Genomic DNA, 17,684 nt, shown 5'->3' with positions numbered 1-17,684 from the left:
TGAAATGATCCGTTCATCATCTGAAGATAAACTTAAGACGGTCTTAAATATAAGATTTGACTATGAATACCGACCCTAGAAATAGAATAAGAAAGAGAGACGCTGCGCAGCATTTGTAGCGGTTACTGGACCGCACCCTAGAAGTTCTCCAGGTATAACCAAATAAGAAGTGTACGAATTTTAATAATGCAATCAAACGACAAAATTATCGACTGCTGTGTTTGTTTGCTACTAAAAAGCTAAAAAAATTAAGTATTACGTCTATTTTTCAAAGAAGTATATATTTTTTAAAAGTATTCATCTCCCCTCCCCAAGACAAGTTCAACGATATAACATTAGGCGAGTTTTTTAATTCACCGATGGATACAGCGAAACGTTGCATTTGCGCATCATGCGATGGATCCATAAATGAATTAAAAAACTCGACCATTGTTGCGCGAAATTTACATTGGAGAAAAAGAATTTGATTGCCCCGAAGTATTGAAAAATTATTTATTTTTTATGATTTTATACTAAGGAAAAATTACGTAACTGATAAGTAAAATTGAGTTGCGAAAAAATTCATGACTGATACCCAGAGGTTGCATTTCAAAACTCCGTCTTTTTGAGGAAAATTTTACTGAAAATCTAGTTTACGTTACATGTATCACGTATCTTCAGTAAAATTTTTCTCAAAAAGGATGTTGCAAAATGTAAGTAAAATAGATTTTCAACGAAAAAGCGCCACACATTGTTCGACCGGATGTAATATATCTAGAGCTTTGCCCGTGTGACGCCATGATGTTGTGGTGTCACGTGATCGTCACGGGCAGCAGCAGCAGCACCAGCAGCGGACAGGCAGGCAGGCAGGGTGAATGCGCCGGGTCAAGTCCGTCGCGCGAGGTGAATCAGTTGAAAAATTCACGCGTACTAATTACCACGGCGAGCCGAGCTGATTCGCAGAGATGGATCCGCAAAAACTCACGGAGTTGTTACGGGCAACGATCGACCCCGCGCAGCAGAAACAGGCGGAGGAGCAGCTCAATCAGGTATGCAGGCGAAAACCGCGTGCGTGCATGCAAGCAAACGAGCGAGCGAGCGAGCGAGCGAGCGAACGACCGAGAGGAAACGTGCTCGATTCGGGGGCGGGGGAAGGACGGCTTACCGAGATCTTAGGAAACATGTGGCCGCGCTTTATACCGGACATCGTGGCTTCTCTTCGGAGAAGTTCTGGCCGTTGGGACTGCTACGTCGGTGAACATCGTCCTCCTCGAGCGGGCCTCGTTTCGAGAGACATGGTCGCTTTGACGTTCTGGTCACAATGTGCGCTCACGTCAGTAGGATGCTTGAAGATATCGCGAATGATATTACGTGGGAACGGCGATTATTTGCCGTGAATTTGGGGAGGTGACGTTGCGGCGCTTCGTCATTTGTGCTCGCTAACCTCTCTTCTCGGGCGCGACATTCGCATGCGGAGAATGCTGTCAAGAGGAGATGGCTCGACCCGGGTGGACACGCCGTCCGGTCGCGGTGGCCGTGCACGCGTTCTCGCGTGCGGAACGTATTCGTAGCGTCGCGTGCCGATATACCGTGTTATTGAGCGAAATTAATATTCCAAAGGGCAATCCTGCAATCTTTCCATCCATATATCACTATCGTGGTATTTTTGCATATTTCGCGCGTATATATATGTATATATATATATATATATATATATATATGTATAAATACATATGTATATGTATGTATGTATATGTGCACACATACATATATGTATGTACGTGTGCACACTGTATTATCTGCTATGCATATATTTTATGTGCTTTCTAATTTGTCATGACCCTGTGTAGGATGTTGTAACACCAGGCAATGATAAATGATAATGTAATAAATGTGATACTTCTAATGAAATAGTAATGGTGCTGTACATATGCTTTCAGATTCACAAGATCATTGGATTTGCTCCAATTCTCCTGCAGACAGTAATGTCAAACAATGTTGATATGCCAGTGCGGCAAGCTGGTAAATATATCCGTTTGTGATTTCCCAATATCTTGTAATTTTGAAGAATGAAATGCAGATTAAATAGAAATTTCTGTTTTGTGCTTCTGTAGGTGTTATATATCTGAAAAATTTAATCACTTCCAATTGGGCTGACAGAGACGTGGACAATGGACCTGTAGAATTTTTTATTCATGAACAAGATCGTGCAATGATACGCGATGCAATAGTGGATGCTGTGGTACTTGCACCAGAATTAATTAGGCAAGTTGTGTTCTGACCTGTTGTCTCTAGTGGAGTATATTTTATAATTGTTACAAATGGCTATAGTTGTGTGCAAGAATAATTAAAAATAATATATATTTGGCTATATAATTAAAAATAATATAATTTTCTGTAGTTGTCCAAAAGCATACACAAAGTATGTTTCAAGAAAAATGAAAATTTTATACATGATTTAAAAAATATAGATACTGGGGTTCTTTGTAATCGCTCAAGAAATCAAGCATATACAATTTTCTTTTCTTTAAGAGTATTGACAAGTTTAATTTTTAGAAAAAATTGGTAGAAAAGATGTAACTAGTAAAAAATAGAGCAACTAAAAAATAAAAACTTTTTTAATTAATGTTAGATGCCCATAAGACCTAGATTTTTTTGTTTTATGTAGAAAGATTACCTATTATTAGATAGACTACCTATTGATGATTCAAAAACTGTAATTTTGTAAGTTTATCATTCTTGCATAACTATGGCCAATTGTCTTGTGAATATCAAGTTAATATATAAATAAATACATAAGTTACAATTGCAGGCTTTTTTTAACTCCTTGATAAACTAATTAACTATTAAATTATATGTTTGTCCTTTGTCCAATTTGAAGGCAAAACGAAGAGACTTAACTGTTAGTTATGACTTAACTGTTAGTTAGCTCACTAAGAAATTGGAGAAATCGGCTATATCTTATAAATATCGTGTCAATTGTAATTGCTACTTGTTTAGAGTACAACTAGCTGTATGCATCAGTAATATGGTTAAGCACGACTTTCCTGGGAGGTGGACGACAATAGTGGACAAAATTACAATATATCTTCAAAATACAGACATGGCGACTTTGCCTGGTGTTCTCCTCGCGCTGCATCAGCTTGTGAAAAATTTCGAGTAAGTAAACTCGATCGTGCACTCTTCTCGACGCTTTATCGCGTGGGAAACGATCTACCACACTTCTGTTCTGCCTTTTCAGGTACAAGAAGGCAGAAGAGAGAGGACCATTGAACGAAGCAATGAACTTATTATTCCCTATGATATACCAACTGATGTTAACCTTATTATCAGATTCATCTGAGCGTTCGGTGCTACTTCAGAAACAGATATTGAAAATTTTTTTCGCACTCACGCAGGTATGAGAAAACCATAAATTGGCCGTTCGACTACAAAAGAAAAATAAGATTAAGAGGTTTTTGAGGCTCATTAATATGTATCTTTGATGCAGTATACTCTTCCGCTCGATCTTATCTCAAGAGATGTGTTTTCACAATGGATGGATGTGGTGAGACAAGTGGCTGACAGACCAGTACCACCAGAGACCAACAACCCAGACTTGGATGAAGATGAACGTGCGGAACTCCCTTGGTGGAAATGTAAAAAATGGGCCTTGCACATTTTGCATAGGATGTTTGAAAGGTGATGAAATCCATACTTAAAATTAAACCGAGAACTCGGAGATAAATGAAGGAGATATCCAAATACTGAACTATTAAAATTGCAGATATGGTAGTCCAGGGAGCGTGACCAAAGAATACAAAGAATTTTCCGAATGGTATTTACAGACTTTCAGCGCAGGTATTTTAGAAGTTCTTCTGAAGATACTGGATCAGTATCGTAGGAAAATCTATGTTTCTCCTAGAGTAGTACAGCAGTCTATCAATTACATCAATCAAGGGTAAGAGAGTCCGCGGACTAACAATCGGACGATCACATCTCACTGGAAAGTTAATCTGTCGTTTCGGAATTACAGTGTAAGTCACGCGTATTCGTGGAAGTTTTTGAAGCCGCACATGTTTGAGATCATACGCGACGTTATATTCCCGATCCTTTCGTACTCCGCGGCCGATGAAGAGCTGTGGAATACTGACCCTTATGAGTACATCAGAGTGAAATTTGGTACAGTTGAATTAATGGCATGTTGATCTCAGTATCATAGACATAGTGTGTTTATTATATCGCTTCTAGATATCTTCGAAGACTTTGTGTCACCCGTGACAGCGGCGCAGACTTTATTGCACTCAGCGTGTAGAAAACGGAAAGATATGCTGCAAAAAACAATGCAATTTTGTTTGGAAGTTTTAACTAGTCCAAACGCTGACCCAAGACAAAAGGACGGTGCGTTGCACATGGTGAGTTTCTGCATGAGAAAAGGAAATCTTGACTGCACATTGGTGTACACTTGTGATCGCTCCATATATTTTGTATCGAATATAATGAATGTAATATATGAGATCGTATCTTATTCAGGTTGGCAGTTTGGCTGATGTCTTGCTGAAGAAGAAGGTTTATAGGGAACAAATGGACAAAATGTTATTGCAATACGTATTTCCCGAATTCAGCAGTCCCCATGGCCATATGCGAGCGAGAGTAATTAAAACGATACATATAAAACTGTTATTACATAATACAAACGTGCATTCGGCGCAATTGGCAATCGTTGATTACTTTTTCAGGCATGTTGGGTGCTGCATTACTTCTCAGAGATTAAGTTCAAGCAGGAACAAATCTTAGTAGAAGCAATCAGATTAACTACAAACGCTCTCTTGACGGATCAAGATTTACCTGTTAAAGTTGAAGCGGCGATAGCACTTCAGATGATGCTTTCGGCACAAACGAAAGCTCAGAAGTATATCGAACCTTTAATTAAACAGATAACGCTTGAGTTGCTAAATATCATACGAGAAACTGAGAACGATGATTTGACTAGTGTTATGCAAAAAATTGTCTGTACATATACAGAACAGCTTATGCCAATTGCCGTAGAAATCTGTCAACATTTGGTAAGAAGTCTGTTGTAATCGAACAACATAGGCTAATACGAATGAGGCGACAAGCCATTATACTATGCGTTTCCTTTTAGGCTGCTACGTTTAGCCAAGTGCTGGAGACAGACGAAGGTAGCGACGAGAAAGCGATAACAGCAATGGGTCTTTTGAACACAATAGAGACACTGTTAACAGTAATGGAAGATCAACCTCAAATAATGGGACAGCTGGAACCGATTGTTCTTCAAGTGGTTGCACACATTTTCGGCCAAAGTGTAATGGGTATGCTTCTTTCATATTCAAATCTTTGTTAACGTACAATTGCCTGTAACGATAACATTGGGAGATTGATTTTTCCTTCTCATTTAGAATTTTACGAAGAAGCTCTTTCATTGGTGTATGACCTAACTAGTAAAAAGATATCCTTAGACATGTGGAAGATACTCGAGCTCATGTATCAACTCTTTCAAAAAGATGGCTTTGATTATTTCACTGACATGATGCCCGCGTTGCATAACTATATCACTGTCGACACTCCAGCATTTTTGTCGAACGAAAATTACATATTAGCTATGTTTAATATGTGCAAAGCTGTAAGTATTTGTTTGGAGGTTTACATTGTTATCTTACTGTGGTGTCAATGAATTTTTCCATATGCAGGTCTTGACTGGTGATTCCGGTGAAGATCCCGAATGTCACGCTGCCAAATTATTAGAGGTTATAATATTGCAATGCAAAGGACACATAGATCAGGTAAAATGTTACATTCGAATAAATAATATGCGTGAAAGTTCCATGTGAATTAGCGTATGTGTTTATCTATGAAACAATACGAATAAATAAATATACTTTTTATAATTGTATGACTTATTAATATATTATTATTTCAGTGTATACCATCGCTCGTACAATTAGTCTTAGAACGTTTAATGCGCGAAGTTAAAACGTCAGAACTGAGGACGATGTGTCTTCAAGTCGTGATAGCAGCTTTGTATTACAATCCTGCCCTTTGTTTAGAAACAATGGATAGATTGCAAGCAAATTTTGCTCAATCAACGGAGCCGCTCGCTTCGCGTTTTATTAAGCAATGGATAAACGACACTGATTGTTTCCTGGGGTATGTATCTTTATAGCTTAAGGTATATTTTTGAAGATGGTCTCAACGAGAGAGAAAAAGAAGAGGATCATAAGATAGTACTGTTTGTATAATATGTATGATATAAAAGTACTGCTATAAAATGATATACGATAGTACTGTGTATAAAATATAAAAGTAATATTAAAAAGGAAAATATCTCTATGATATGAAGTAATATTTGATTTCTTTTCGCAGATTGCACGATAGAAAATTATGCGTTCTTGGATTGTGTACGTTAATCATAATGGGTCCAGCAAGACCGATTGCTGTCAATGAATGCGCCACGCAAATTATTCCGTCTTTAATACTCCTGTTTGACGGACTTAAAAGAGCGTATGCCGCTAAAGTTTCAGATGGGGACGATGAGGAAAATGAGGATGAAGAGAGCGATATCGACGAAGGTGAGTACGTCTCGCGTGTGATCGTCGATACATAACGCGAAAAGATCGATTTGACAATTTTCAGACGTCTTGTCATCTGATGAGGATGAGTTGGATGACGTTAATCAGGAGTATCTCGAAAAATTGCAAGACAAGATAAAGAGATCGTCCGCGCAGCATGGTTTTAACGTTAACGCGACCATCCAAGACGGTCACGGTGATCACAGATCTGACGTTGACGACGATGACGATTCGGACTTTGATGGTAACGAAGAGACTGCTCTGGAGAGCTATGTAACACCCCTAGATTCTGACGAGTCCAATCAAGATGAATATGTTGTTTTCAAGGAAGTTATACAATGTAAGTGTCGACAACAATGATATTGTATAAACTTGTACAATCTTAAGATGTACATGTTAATTTATGTTTGATTCTATATAATATCTCTATTTTTTTTTAACTAGCTATTGAGAAAACTGATGTCGCTTGGTACAGGGCTTTAACAAGTCTTCTCACTCCTGAGCAAGAGAAAGCTTTACAAGAAATTATCCTGTTTGCGGACCAACGCAAAGCAGCTTTGGAAAGCAAAAGGATCGAACAGAGCGGAGGTAAGTTCCGTTTCCGAGAGAATTTTCGTCGGCTACTTAAATCCACAAATATATCCTACAAAAATATCACATGTATATTTTTATCTGCAAAGATGCCTACATTTCTCATGTTTCAGGTTATGCCTTTCACTCACAGACTGTGCCCACTTCGTTTAACTTTGGCGGAACGCCTTTAAGCCGATAAGGACTTAAAATCATTACAATTTTAGATTAAGTAAGTAAACAAATTACACGGAATTTGGATCAGACGTTTGTAGCACGCGACCATTTCATGACCACTCCGAAGACACTACGCATTTCCCGTTTACTATTTTTGTGTAAACTTCTTGTACATTACAATTACTAAGGCAATCCAGCAGAAACATTGCTTTAACACGAGGACGCTAACACTTCATCTCCATGAGATCAGTCTTGTGCATGCCGTTGTTTCATTAGTCGAGACAGCAGGTTTGCTTTTTAGCTGTCATGTGAAAATGTATATTCTCTTTTATACACTTATACTATAAATACGACCCGATTTGACTTGATTGACATGATGATTAATCGTCTAGCAAGCTATATCACGTTTTCTTGACAATTCGAATTTATTGTATTTAATTTCTAGAATTCTGAGTTAAGAAAATTCTAGCATGGCTTGCTAGATATGTACTCTCGAGATAAAACTGTACATTTGATAATATCGTATCATGTTTCGTCCAGAAAAAATTTTTAGCTAAACAAAATCGATTAGTTTGTAACAATAGAGAGGGAGAGTATCTGTTACAATAAAAAATTATGTTAAAATTGTTAGTATAAATATATTAAGAGAAAACTTTTGAGTATGTAAACTATGTTATTTGATATTACTAATAATTAATAATCGAGTAAATATGCCATGCTGTACACGGACTCTACTGCAAATTGTTATTCTGCAGTAAAGAAAACGGTATAAGTTGTCAAAGAAACAACTGTGTTGCCTATCAGCAAAGTGGATAGTTAGATAAGAGTAATATAGATTTTTAAATAAACACTGTTTTTTTTTCAAGTCCTTGTTTAAGCGTATATTGTATCATATGGCCAAACATTTTGCAGCTATCAATCACTTTACATAAATCCCAGCACAGCTTACTTTATTTTGGAAAATAAGTTCTACCGTTACACTATCCGACGTGCCCTGAAAGATGGAGCTGCATAGACCGAACACGTTAGATAGCTCACTGTGACGGTAAAGTGTCTTCGTAATTGTAGATTTTTCGCGGAACAATTTCTCATAATGTTTTAATAAAGAACATCAACGAAAATGTGCGATAAATTTATACATATATGCATAAGCGTAGCTCTTTCTTTCACGTGGTGTCGTAACTACATAGGACGGACACGAAGCAGAAATAAATAAACTATAAATATCAGAGCCCAAAATGATAAAGGCGTACAAAGAAGAGGTGTTCTGTGCTGTGGTTAGTGAAATGATTACTGCACAAGTGCTTTTTATATCAGAATGCAAAGAATAATGCATGCGTCAATTACGTGTTGCTTCAGAGTACAACTCTCGTGTGGTCTACATTTAAGTCCAACAGATCTTATATCCGCAAGAAAGCATCTCCGAAGTTATTATGGATAGTGTGAACCTACCTTACATTTTGTCAACGCCCCCGTTTGACCATAATTACATTTGCTTGTGTGATTTCACACAATCACAAATTCCTCTATTATTTATTGAATACGATATCTCTCTCTGGTTTTTTCGATATAAAACTGCAAGAAACCTGCAACCACGCTACCCACTATTGAAAATTAGTACATTAATACTTAGGACAGACATTTTTAGTACATACACGACATAGAAATTATTTTTCTACTTACATTCGTTAGCACTAATTTGGAAAACTCGCACACGTTAATTAATGTCGTTCGAATAAACAGATTGTATGTATTGACCATACGTTTTTGCCGTAAGTTTTTTTTTCACAATACCCTGTTCTCAGATCGCCTTTACTTGGAATAACATATATCGATTTCTTGCAGTGTTTATCAGAAGTCTATGTAAAGCGTAAATTATTTTTTTATAGTACCGTGCTATTTTATAAACAACGCGTCGACGATAAGAAGATACCGTTGCTCTCCGCATTATGTGATCTGAAAAACCCGCGACCCATTACTTGACATGGCAAAAGTCTTTGTGCACGTAATAAGAACAAAAAAAAAGTTAATTGATTGAGTAAAACTTCAAAGTATTTCAAAAAAGTGCCTTGAGACGTTAACGCAGACGGGACCTAAATTAAAGAATACAGCGGAGTAAGCTGTAGGTCGGAGTGAGGCCAGGACACTTCTCTATAGTTATAAGTTCTATAAGTACTGTATTAAAATATAATAAATTAACAATAACTAATAGAGAAAAGACGAAAGCTGTTCCTTTGCTCTTTATAGCATACGACGAGCTATACTTCTTTGTAATGGATGTTTACTACACATTCGGTAGTTTTTATATATATATGATAAATTATATGAATAATCGTAGCGCCTGCGCGGTAAGTCTTACGACAAAAAATCTCATATATATAATTAAGTCTTGATATTGTATAAACTGATAAGAGGTAAGATATATATATATATATATATATATATATATATATATATATGTATGTATATATGACTATATTGGTGCTTTAATATATACACGAATAGAAACTTCATTAATTAAACCGATAATATAGTCTCTATTGTATCTATCATTTATTTATTTATCCAAGACCTTTATTTTTCTGGAGTTTACAATATGTGTTTATAGATTAGCATTTAGAGTTTACACAGCTGTCTAATTAAATATGTTGTTCGGTAAACAACAAAATATACGCGCAATTGTTAGAAATTTGGAATTCACAATCGTAAGCAGTTAATTTGTGAAGTTCTCATTTGTTCTTATATATGTGTATATACACACACACACATACACACACACACACACACACACACACACACAAAGTTATTTCCGCTGGCACGATTATTTACTATTGTGAACTCCAAAATAAGTATAGATCCATTCGAAGAACATGTGACATTGATACTGACGTCTAATATTCTGATTCGTACATCAAGCAAATAGGAGAACAAAGAATTGGTGGCACATTTCAACACACTTCGTTATAGGTATTTCTGTGATTCCTGCATATATCAATTTTTCTAAACTACATCGAGACATGCTCAATTATTTTACACTGACTGTACAAGCGTAATGTTCAAAATATACTTTTCAACGTTTCTAATAGTGGCTACGAAATACAATGATAAACTAAATTTTGTAGCATAAAGTCCCACGATTGTATTGTAATCTCACGACTGTTAGCGACTGCTGTAACGTTTGTACTTGTACATAGTGTGAAGCGAACCAATCTCCTCTCTTAGTGAAATAAATTCAAATTTGTTTCGTAAAAACTGATCATCGTTCTTATATACATTATTCGTAGATTAGAGTGACCTGCTTCGGCAACTACTCTGGTCGGGTGTAAAGTACGATGTGTTTATAAAAAAAACAAAATATCTTATATAGTTCCATAACAGCCTTATATTCCATTCTCAGTCAATACATAAGTTACTTGTACACATGATTAAATGAGGAGCAAAATTTTGATAGATGCTGCGGTGAAAAGCTACAATGGCAATGGGAGAGTTACGTGTGTATATGTGTATATATATATATATATATATAATATATATATATATATATATGTGTGTGTGTGTGTGTGCGTGTGTATATATATGTATGTATATCCGGAGAAATAAATACTTTATAAATTAACATATCTATAAAGACGCAAAGCCGATTTCAAGGTTCGATATAGCCCAGAATTATATTATGTTTAACACAATTAAGTGTCTTACATCGTAACATCTATCATCTGCCAAATCGTGTCAAACTATAATCCTACGATCCCCTCACAACCGCGCCTCAAATTCGCTAAAACGATATCGCGGCCAGTAGACTTTTTTTTCGTAATTACCGGAAAGAGTGAACGGTGCGCATGATATTGCCAGCAAATTTGTTAATCGAAGTTGTTCGATTAAATAGACATAGGCCTGGCAAGACATAAAGAAAGTAAATACGTTAATGTGGTCACACAAGTGACAACAAGGACACTGCGACAGGGTCCTGCATTTATCCCGTATGTTGGGATCTCTTCACCTACAGTGAGTCCTTGAAGAAGCGTATACAGTATCGACGACGAGGCACTGTATCACTTGAGACACCGTTCGAAATAATACGATCCTACATAACCACCCCGCATAGCTTTCGATACATTTTGCTCAAACGCCCTTCTGTTGTTCTGTAGAACCTCAGCAGCATCTTTATTTAGTGGATCTTCAGGATTTGGTTCCTATAAGCACAATTTGCATACTCATCAATTTAGATATAATGCAGAAGGCTAGGCTATGTTATACCAGATGCTATAATTACACTGAGACATATCAATGTGCTAAAAATAAATTATGCTGTTTCATTCCCAGATATCCTCACTGATATGATAAAGTGTACATAGAGTTTAGAGATCTTTTGTGTCACAAAATACTAAGCCTGTTTTTTTTAGCAAGTTTTTTTGCCTTTAGAGTGAAATAAATATGTAGCCTATTATTTAAGGGAAAAGGAACATAGTTTTAGCGCAACACTAGTTCAACTAAAAAGAACAGGCATATTGATAGAAATATGGTTCTAATAAATATCTACAAAATATCATAAGATATCACAAGTGTTAACATTAATAGCATTAAAAACATACTAAGAAAAGATATTGGAGACCATAGACGATGGAGTTAATTGTGAGTACAGGCTTCCAGTCCTCTCTCAAAATATTCAGGCACACATTACCATCCAAGTCAATGTTAGGGTGATAAACCTGAGTCTCACACTTCACTTTTGGTGGCTCATGTGGATAATTGGGTCCAACTTTGAAACTAAACACGAATCTACCACCCCTGTAAAATCCCTGAAACAGTAATCGATCTATTGAAACATATGTTGTTGTTATTGTTGATAAGACCAACAACTAAATTTAAGTATGAATTTTCGACAGACAGCTAACAAAAGTGACATCGCCTAGGAGTCACATCGATGCCGAGATGCTTAGGCTTACTCACTTCATCTGGACAGATGATCAGTTTAAAGCTGAGCAGATCATCGGGATCCGGGAATTCCGTGCCGCATGTTTTCGGTAGATTGAGTTCGTTTATGTCTGAAAAAATAACGACAGGTCAGAGGAGGTCGCGGCGTGCCTCGGCAGTCCCGTTGGACCGAACCTTTCGTGATTCTCAACTGTGCTGCGGATGCCTTCTTCTGGGTGCCAGCCTTGGGTGACTCTCCATCCTTTTTCGCTTGTTTCAACGAGAATAATTTGATCATAGTTGTGACGGGCGCTGGACGCCGACGCGGGCTACCATACAAGTACCTTGAATCGGGGCCGCGGTCGCGGACGGCATACAAAATTGCGCCTAAAACCTATAATTTTTGACACAACGGGAATCAATCACTTGCTCTGGCACACTCGACACACGCATATACCGCGCACAGCGCTAATATCACGTGGACGGATGGATATGGGCGCACTAATGCCACGGCGTCGCGGTGTCACGGCAGGCGTGAGTTCCTCCAACTACACTTCCTGCACCTTCCTTAAATTGTTCCTTCTTTTCCTTTTTTCATTAAGTTATTAGTTATTTTGTTAATTATTATGTTTAATTGATGATTAATATGAACCAATTCAATTGAAAGTCGTTTAATTCAAAGATCATTCGATCGATTGTCCAGCTGACACATTTATAATAGCTGCTATATAACTTGAAAGGTGAAAACATACATTTTATTAGAAATTAAAAAAATAAAAATACACATATAAAGCTAACGGCACACGGTGCTTGTTCTCGTGCTGGATTGCTTGCTGGATGAAAATACTGTTTTGATTAGTGCATTTCTATTTATCTTCAGAAATGCATCAATCAGAACGTTGGCTTCACTAAAATCACTAAAAAGTTACCGTTCTTGAACGTCAATCCTTGCGGGTGGCGATACTGCGCTCACGTGATCTTATCTCAATTCTATTTGAATTTTGCGCGATCGTTCTTTTCGAATGCGCGCTCGTCATGTATGGACGTGTTCTCGCGCTCTTTCTTCGCAGTCGAATTTCTCAACGAGAACGTAGATACCTCGTCTCCTTGTACAAGGTAATAAAATAAACAAGCAAATAGATTCGAAAATGTTATATAATTTAGTAATTTACGCTCTGCTCGACTTCAAAAACTGCCTGTGAATAGTACATTCGTGTATGTATGTGTGCGTGTGTAATGCGCAGTTATATAAATTTATTGCGAATTTAAGTTTTCGTGAAATTCTCTAACACAGGCTATTCGTTATATGATAACTTTGATTAATTTGTTATTAGCGTAATGTAGTGTAGAATATTGAGCTGTGAATTTCAAATACGATAGGTTTTCTGTAATTGATTATTATGATCAAATTATGATTTTTATGATCAAGATGGCCGTAACGGCCATTTTTGAATGCATCAAATAAAGTAATTATACGCGTTGCATTGTGCGGTTTTGCATGTTAATAACAGGTAGATCGTGAGCGCTGACTAACAGACGATCTGGAGTTTGAACTTGAAAGATCTGACAGCAGAATGACGTTTGGAGAAGCGCTGCTTTCGAATTATTGTCCGTCCGTTGTATGAAAGAATCGACGATCAATCGGGAACACCGTCAATTGGATGGGCAATTCCAACACCAAAAGGAACTACCACAGTCATCAGAAATATGCTAGTCAGGTATTTATCTCATTTGAATATAAACCCTAACCTCTAATAAAATATTTATAATATTAAGTAGGTTTCCTCTATTGCATTCTATTACAACCTATATTACAACCAAGTGTACGTTCAAAACCTTACATAAAAAGCAATGCCTTCCCTAATTTTAAATTAGAAGAGATCTCACTATGGATTTGTATTTACAGTACAGTCTTAGCGATTTACTTGGTGGAAGCTGCGTTGCAACAACACATACCTCAAATGAAGGAGGAAGATCATGGTCCCGTGCCTCTCATAGAAGGTAATTTGAACAATATTTAACTTACTGTGAAAAATATCCCAATCTTAATATTAATAATAAATCTTGAGATTACAAGTATATTTGTTATTTCTAGTTGGACCGAAGGCACTATACAGGATACTCATGGTTTTTCCAAAACAGTATGGCCAGTATCACGATTACAGTCAATGTTTCTACCAGAGTTCCCAATCAAGGAGATGTCCTTGAAGACAGGATATAATTTCTTAGATGTAATAGCCAGAGGTGCCTATGGCAAAGTCTATAAAATACAGAAACAGGACAGCAATCAAGCCTTCGCCTTGAAAGTTATCAGCAAAGCTACGATTGTAGCTGAAAATGCTGTTGTACAAGCAAAACAGGAGGTATATATCTAACAAGCAGATTAAAAATAATATCACTTTGACAAGTATTAACATTGATTCAATAAAATATACAAAAAATCTGACATTCTATATTTAGGTTGCGATCCAGGGAATGGTTGGGCATCATCCTTTTATAGTAAATTCAACCCACAGATGGCAAGGCAGAAAGACACTGTACATATGTATGTATTTATTATCATTGTATTTAAACATTGTATTTAAAGTTTTGAGCATGTGTGATTAAAATAAACATTATTGCAGTGACCGAATACATTCCTGGTGGAGAATTATTTTCATTAATTGAAGAGTATGGATGTTTGCCTGAAGACGTAGTTAGGATATATGTAGCTGAGATTGCCTTAGCTCTAGGTAAGAATCCCAATAATTTCGATCACTTTTCGTCGACAATGTAAGAACAGTCATATAAAATTTTGTATGTGTGATATACAGATTTTCTGCACAATGCTGGAGTAGTGCATAGAGATATAAAACCGACAAACATTCTACTCGACGGAGAAGGTCATGCTGTAATTATTGATTTTGGCTTTGCCAAATGGTTGCAACGTACAGAGAGGACTAATACATTTTGTGGAACACCTGAATATATGGGTGAGCAGTTTGACACACATTATTTATTTTTAATTCAATAGAGACCTGATTATTTGCACATATATATTATTATATACTATATATTCATCTTAAAAAATAATTGAAGGAAGAAGATAAAATATACATCTGTATCGTTCTACAACACTTATACTAAATATGTCATATTAATCTTGCAGCACCAGAGATATTAAGAAAAGAATACTACGGACAGGAGGTCGACTGGTGGTCACTCGGTGTTTTAGCCTGCTTCTTACTCACAAATCAGGTGTGTGGCAGATTGTAAGTCATATATCCTATCATAAATCTGAATTTTATTATCATGATACTTCGCTTCGAATATACGACTAGTCGTATCAATGCACTAGAAGTGAGCAACATCACAAGACTCCGTGGCGCAACGGTAGCGCGTCTGACTCCAGATCAGAAGGTTGCGTGTTCAAATCACGTCGGGGTCAAGTTCTTTTTTTTTTTACTAATTTTTATCACACTAGAATTTGCAATAATGATGAATCAACTTGACAGCAATTGTTCTTCATTATATTTAGTACATTTAAATTTGTGTATTGTAAAATTATGCATTTAAATCTTGAAACTAAATTATTGCGACATTTAAATATATCTAGAATAGAAAGCTACTTTATTTTATAGTCTCAATGTAAAAGTATATACAAATTGTTGCATCGATTTAAAAAGAAGTTACAAATATACAAAAAAGTAACGCCCCCGGGTGGGCTCGAACCACCAACCTTTCGGTTAACAGCCGAACGCGCTAGCCGATTGCGCCACGGAGGCAATTGAGAACCTCGTGCCATTATATGCACCTACCGATGCGATTACCTAGCCGTTCTATTCTCGTCAAATATTTCCGCAAACATTGGTCAAAATCGACTATAATTAACTGAACAAAGAACCGATTGAACAGCTAAAACTACATGACTTTTTCGTAGACTAAGCTTCACGGCTTAAAAAAGAGAAATTAGATCATTGCTTATAATTTAATCCATAGTCTTCGCTCGATAGATTTGCAATTTAATGGTTACGGCAGAATTTAACGTGGAGGGATTAAATTTATTGGCGAAGATCTTTTTTGCGTCAAACACGGCAGAGGCTAGCGTGCAGTTAACGCGATGGTGGAACGATCGCATTGGACGTTAAACTTTAGCGCGACGCGAGAATGCGGCGCGTTACAATGAAACGAAACAATCCCGCCGCGGCGAAACGTTGCAAAACTCTCCTTCTCTCTTGCACGCCTTGACATTTCGCCGGGTACACTCACCTTATGCACCTTACGCCGTTGTTTTTACTCTTACCCGGCGCATCGTCGCGCGATAGAGCTGCTCGCACGCCCTTTGATGAATCGATGCATCGCGGGAGAAATGTCGGCGTGCCGCATACGGATGTTACATTCGCGAGCAATTGCGCGACCGCCGGTCTTGTGCAAGTGCATTCTCTGTGGATAGCAGATTCGTTGCGGGCTCGCACGCGAGAACAGAGGGTTATACGTACGTCGTGAATGTGTGAATTAATCTCCACGCTATCCTTCGACGACTGATCCTTTGGCAGACCCGCCCTGAGATCTGCTGCATCCTTTGTGCAAAACCATTGCGCTAGGAGAATCTAAGCGATCATGAATTTAATTGAATTTACATGATTTTCCAATTTTTATATCTCCGTTTTCTATTTTATGTATTTCTACATTTTTCATTATGTTACTTTGTTCTCTGTTTTTGCATTGCTATTTTTATGCCACTACTGCAATCGATCGATTGCATCTATATAGGGTGTTAAAAAAAATCTCTAGACTTATATACCTATAGGACAGATAGAGAGAGAGAGAGAGAGAGAGAGAGAGAGAGAGAGAGAGAGAGAGAGAGAGAAAGAGTAAAAACTGAACTGAGTAAAAAATATTTAATGAACATGAAAGTTCATATTTTCAGAGTTAGAAGCAGTTTTCAGTTTCGATGGTACACATGATTTTCTCGCTTATTATATGTGCAGCGTGAAAACTGGAGGTTATCTCATAACCATGTGTAATTGTGTAACACTGTATAGATATGTAATCATAAATCGTGAAGACAAATGTTTAATATTTTGTTTTGAAGTAAAATGTTAAGAAAATCCTGTGTTGCGAATTGCATGTAAAAATGGAAAGAGAATATGTAGAATATCTTTTGTAAACACGGTAATGAGAAAGTTATGAAACAATCTTCTATTTTCACGGCACATATAATAAGCTAGGTAAGGAAATCATGTACAGTAGGTTGCAAAACGATTTAGACAAAATATTGAGAGCTCATTAAATTGCCAGAATTGAAAATCATTATAGACGAATTTACATATTAATAATATGACTAATAATATGATTAAGAACACTAAATAATGATAAATAATAATAATATTAATAATAATTATAATTATATATATAATAATTAGTAATATAATTACTGGGCAAGAAAGCCTGTTAGTAATGACTCTTAATTTTGAGTTTGGTAAGCTCTCTATA

General features: G+C 36.8%; 3 protein-coding genes and 2 non-coding genes across 8 annotated transcripts in view; 3 read left to right on the top strand and 2 right to left on the bottom strand.

Moving 5' to 3' along the window:
• The first annotated feature begins 944 nt into the window (after positions 1-944).
• LOC116843698 (importin-7) lies at positions 945-9,057 on the top strand. Its single transcript, XM_032814344.1, has 19 exons — positions 945-1,028; positions 1,920-2,001; positions 2,094-2,244; positions 2,980-3,138; positions 3,221-3,377; positions 3,470-3,660; positions 3,746-3,919; positions 3,995-4,140; positions 4,210-4,373; positions 4,492-4,611; positions 4,698-5,024; positions 5,105-5,291; positions 5,379-5,602; positions 5,670-5,762; positions 5,900-6,126; positions 6,343-6,548; positions 6,613-6,888; positions 6,993-7,136; positions 7,253-9,057. Exons 1-19 carry the CDS (start codon positions 945-947, stop codon positions 7,318-7,320), a joined length of 3,180 nt encoding a protein of 1,059 aa, XP_032670235.1. The 3' UTR covers positions 7,321-9,057.
• A 1,600-nt stretch (positions 9,058-10,657) lies between these two features.
• Positions 10,658-12,686, bottom strand: LOC116843699 (NEDD8-conjugating enzyme Ubc12). The gene is made up of 4 exons (XM_032814345.1): positions 12,405-12,686; positions 12,246-12,340; positions 11,888-12,094; positions 10,658-11,488 (listed from the first exon to the last, which is right to left on the bottom strand). Exons 1-4 carry the CDS (start codon positions 12,505-12,507, stop codon positions 11,348-11,350), a joined length of 546 nt encoding a protein of 181 aa, XP_032670236.1. The 5' UTR covers positions 12,508-12,686; the 3' UTR covers positions 10,658-11,347.
• Positions 12,687-13,200: 514 nt separating this feature from the next.
• The window catches only part of LOC116843691 (serine/threonine-protein kinase S6KL), an 85,971-nt gene continuing 81,487 nt past the window's right edge, over positions 13,201-17,684 (top strand). For 2 of the 4 annotated variants that reach the window (XR_004377914.1, XM_032814330.1), the window contains exons 1-8: positions 13,201-13,325; positions 13,721-13,927; positions 14,116-14,210; positions 14,305-14,572; positions 14,670-14,754; positions 14,834-14,941; positions 15,023-15,181; positions 15,358-15,460. Coding sequence is in view for 3 of the 4 variants with exons in the window: in XM_032814330.1 (XP_032670221.1) it covers positions 13,871-13,927; positions 14,116-14,210; positions 14,305-14,572; positions 14,670-14,754; positions 14,834-14,941; positions 15,023-15,181; positions 15,358-15,460 (875 nt within the window). In the remaining variant the exon portion in view is untranslated. The remainder of the gene's footprint in view (positions 13,326-13,720; positions 13,928-14,115; positions 14,211-14,304; positions 14,573-14,669; positions 14,755-14,833; positions 14,942-15,022; positions 15,182-15,357; positions 15,461-17,684) is intronic. The other 2 variants (XM_032814329.1, XM_032814331.1) reach the window with 1 other exon arrangement.
• Positions 15,565-15,636, top strand: Trnaw-cca. The gene has a single exon. It is a non-coding gene; the product is annotated as a tRNA-Trp (tRNA).
• Trnan-guu lies at positions 15,900-15,973 on the bottom strand. Its single transcript has one exon. It is a non-coding gene; the product is annotated as a tRNA-Asn (tRNA).

This window comes from Odontomachus brunneus, unplaced genomic scaffold, assembly GCF_010583005.1.
Source record: "Odontomachus brunneus isolate Ranch 3 - 2012 unplaced genomic scaffold, Obru_v1 Obru_scaffold_035, whole genome shotgun sequence".
Lineage (NCBI taxonomy): Eukaryota > Metazoa > Arthropoda > Insecta > Hymenoptera > Formicidae > Odontomachus > Odontomachus brunneus.
The sequence above is the reverse complement of the archived record's forward strand: the minus strand, read 5'-3'. Positions and strand labels throughout refer to the sequence as shown.

Excerpts from the sequence above, each read along its gene's own strand:
- LOC116843698 (XM_032814344.1), top strand. The coding sequence starts at position 945 with ATGGATCCGCAAAAACTCACGGAGTTGTTACGGGCAACGATCGACCCC. Across the intron at positions 2,002-2,093 it reads TATGCCAGTGCGGCAAGCTG|GTGTTATATATCTGAAAAAT; the intron begins GTAAATATATCC and ends GTGCTTCTGTAG. Across the intron at positions 3,661-3,745 it reads TTGCATAGGATGTTTGAAAG|ATATGGTAGTCCAGGGAGCG; the intron begins GTGATGAAATCC and ends TTAAAATTGCAG.
- LOC116843699 (XM_032814345.1), bottom strand. The coding sequence starts at position 12,507 with ATGATCAAATTATTCTCGTTGAAACAAGCGAAAAAGGATGGAGAGTCA. Across the intron at positions 12,341-12,404 it reads ACAGTTGAGAATCACGAAAG|ACATAAACGAACTCAATCTA; the intron begins GTTCGGTCCAAC and ends TTATTTTTTCAG. Across the intron at positions 11,489-11,887 it reads GTCTCCAATATCTTTTCTTA|GAACCAAATCCTGAAGATCC; the intron begins GTATGTTTTTAA and ends TTGTGCTTATAG.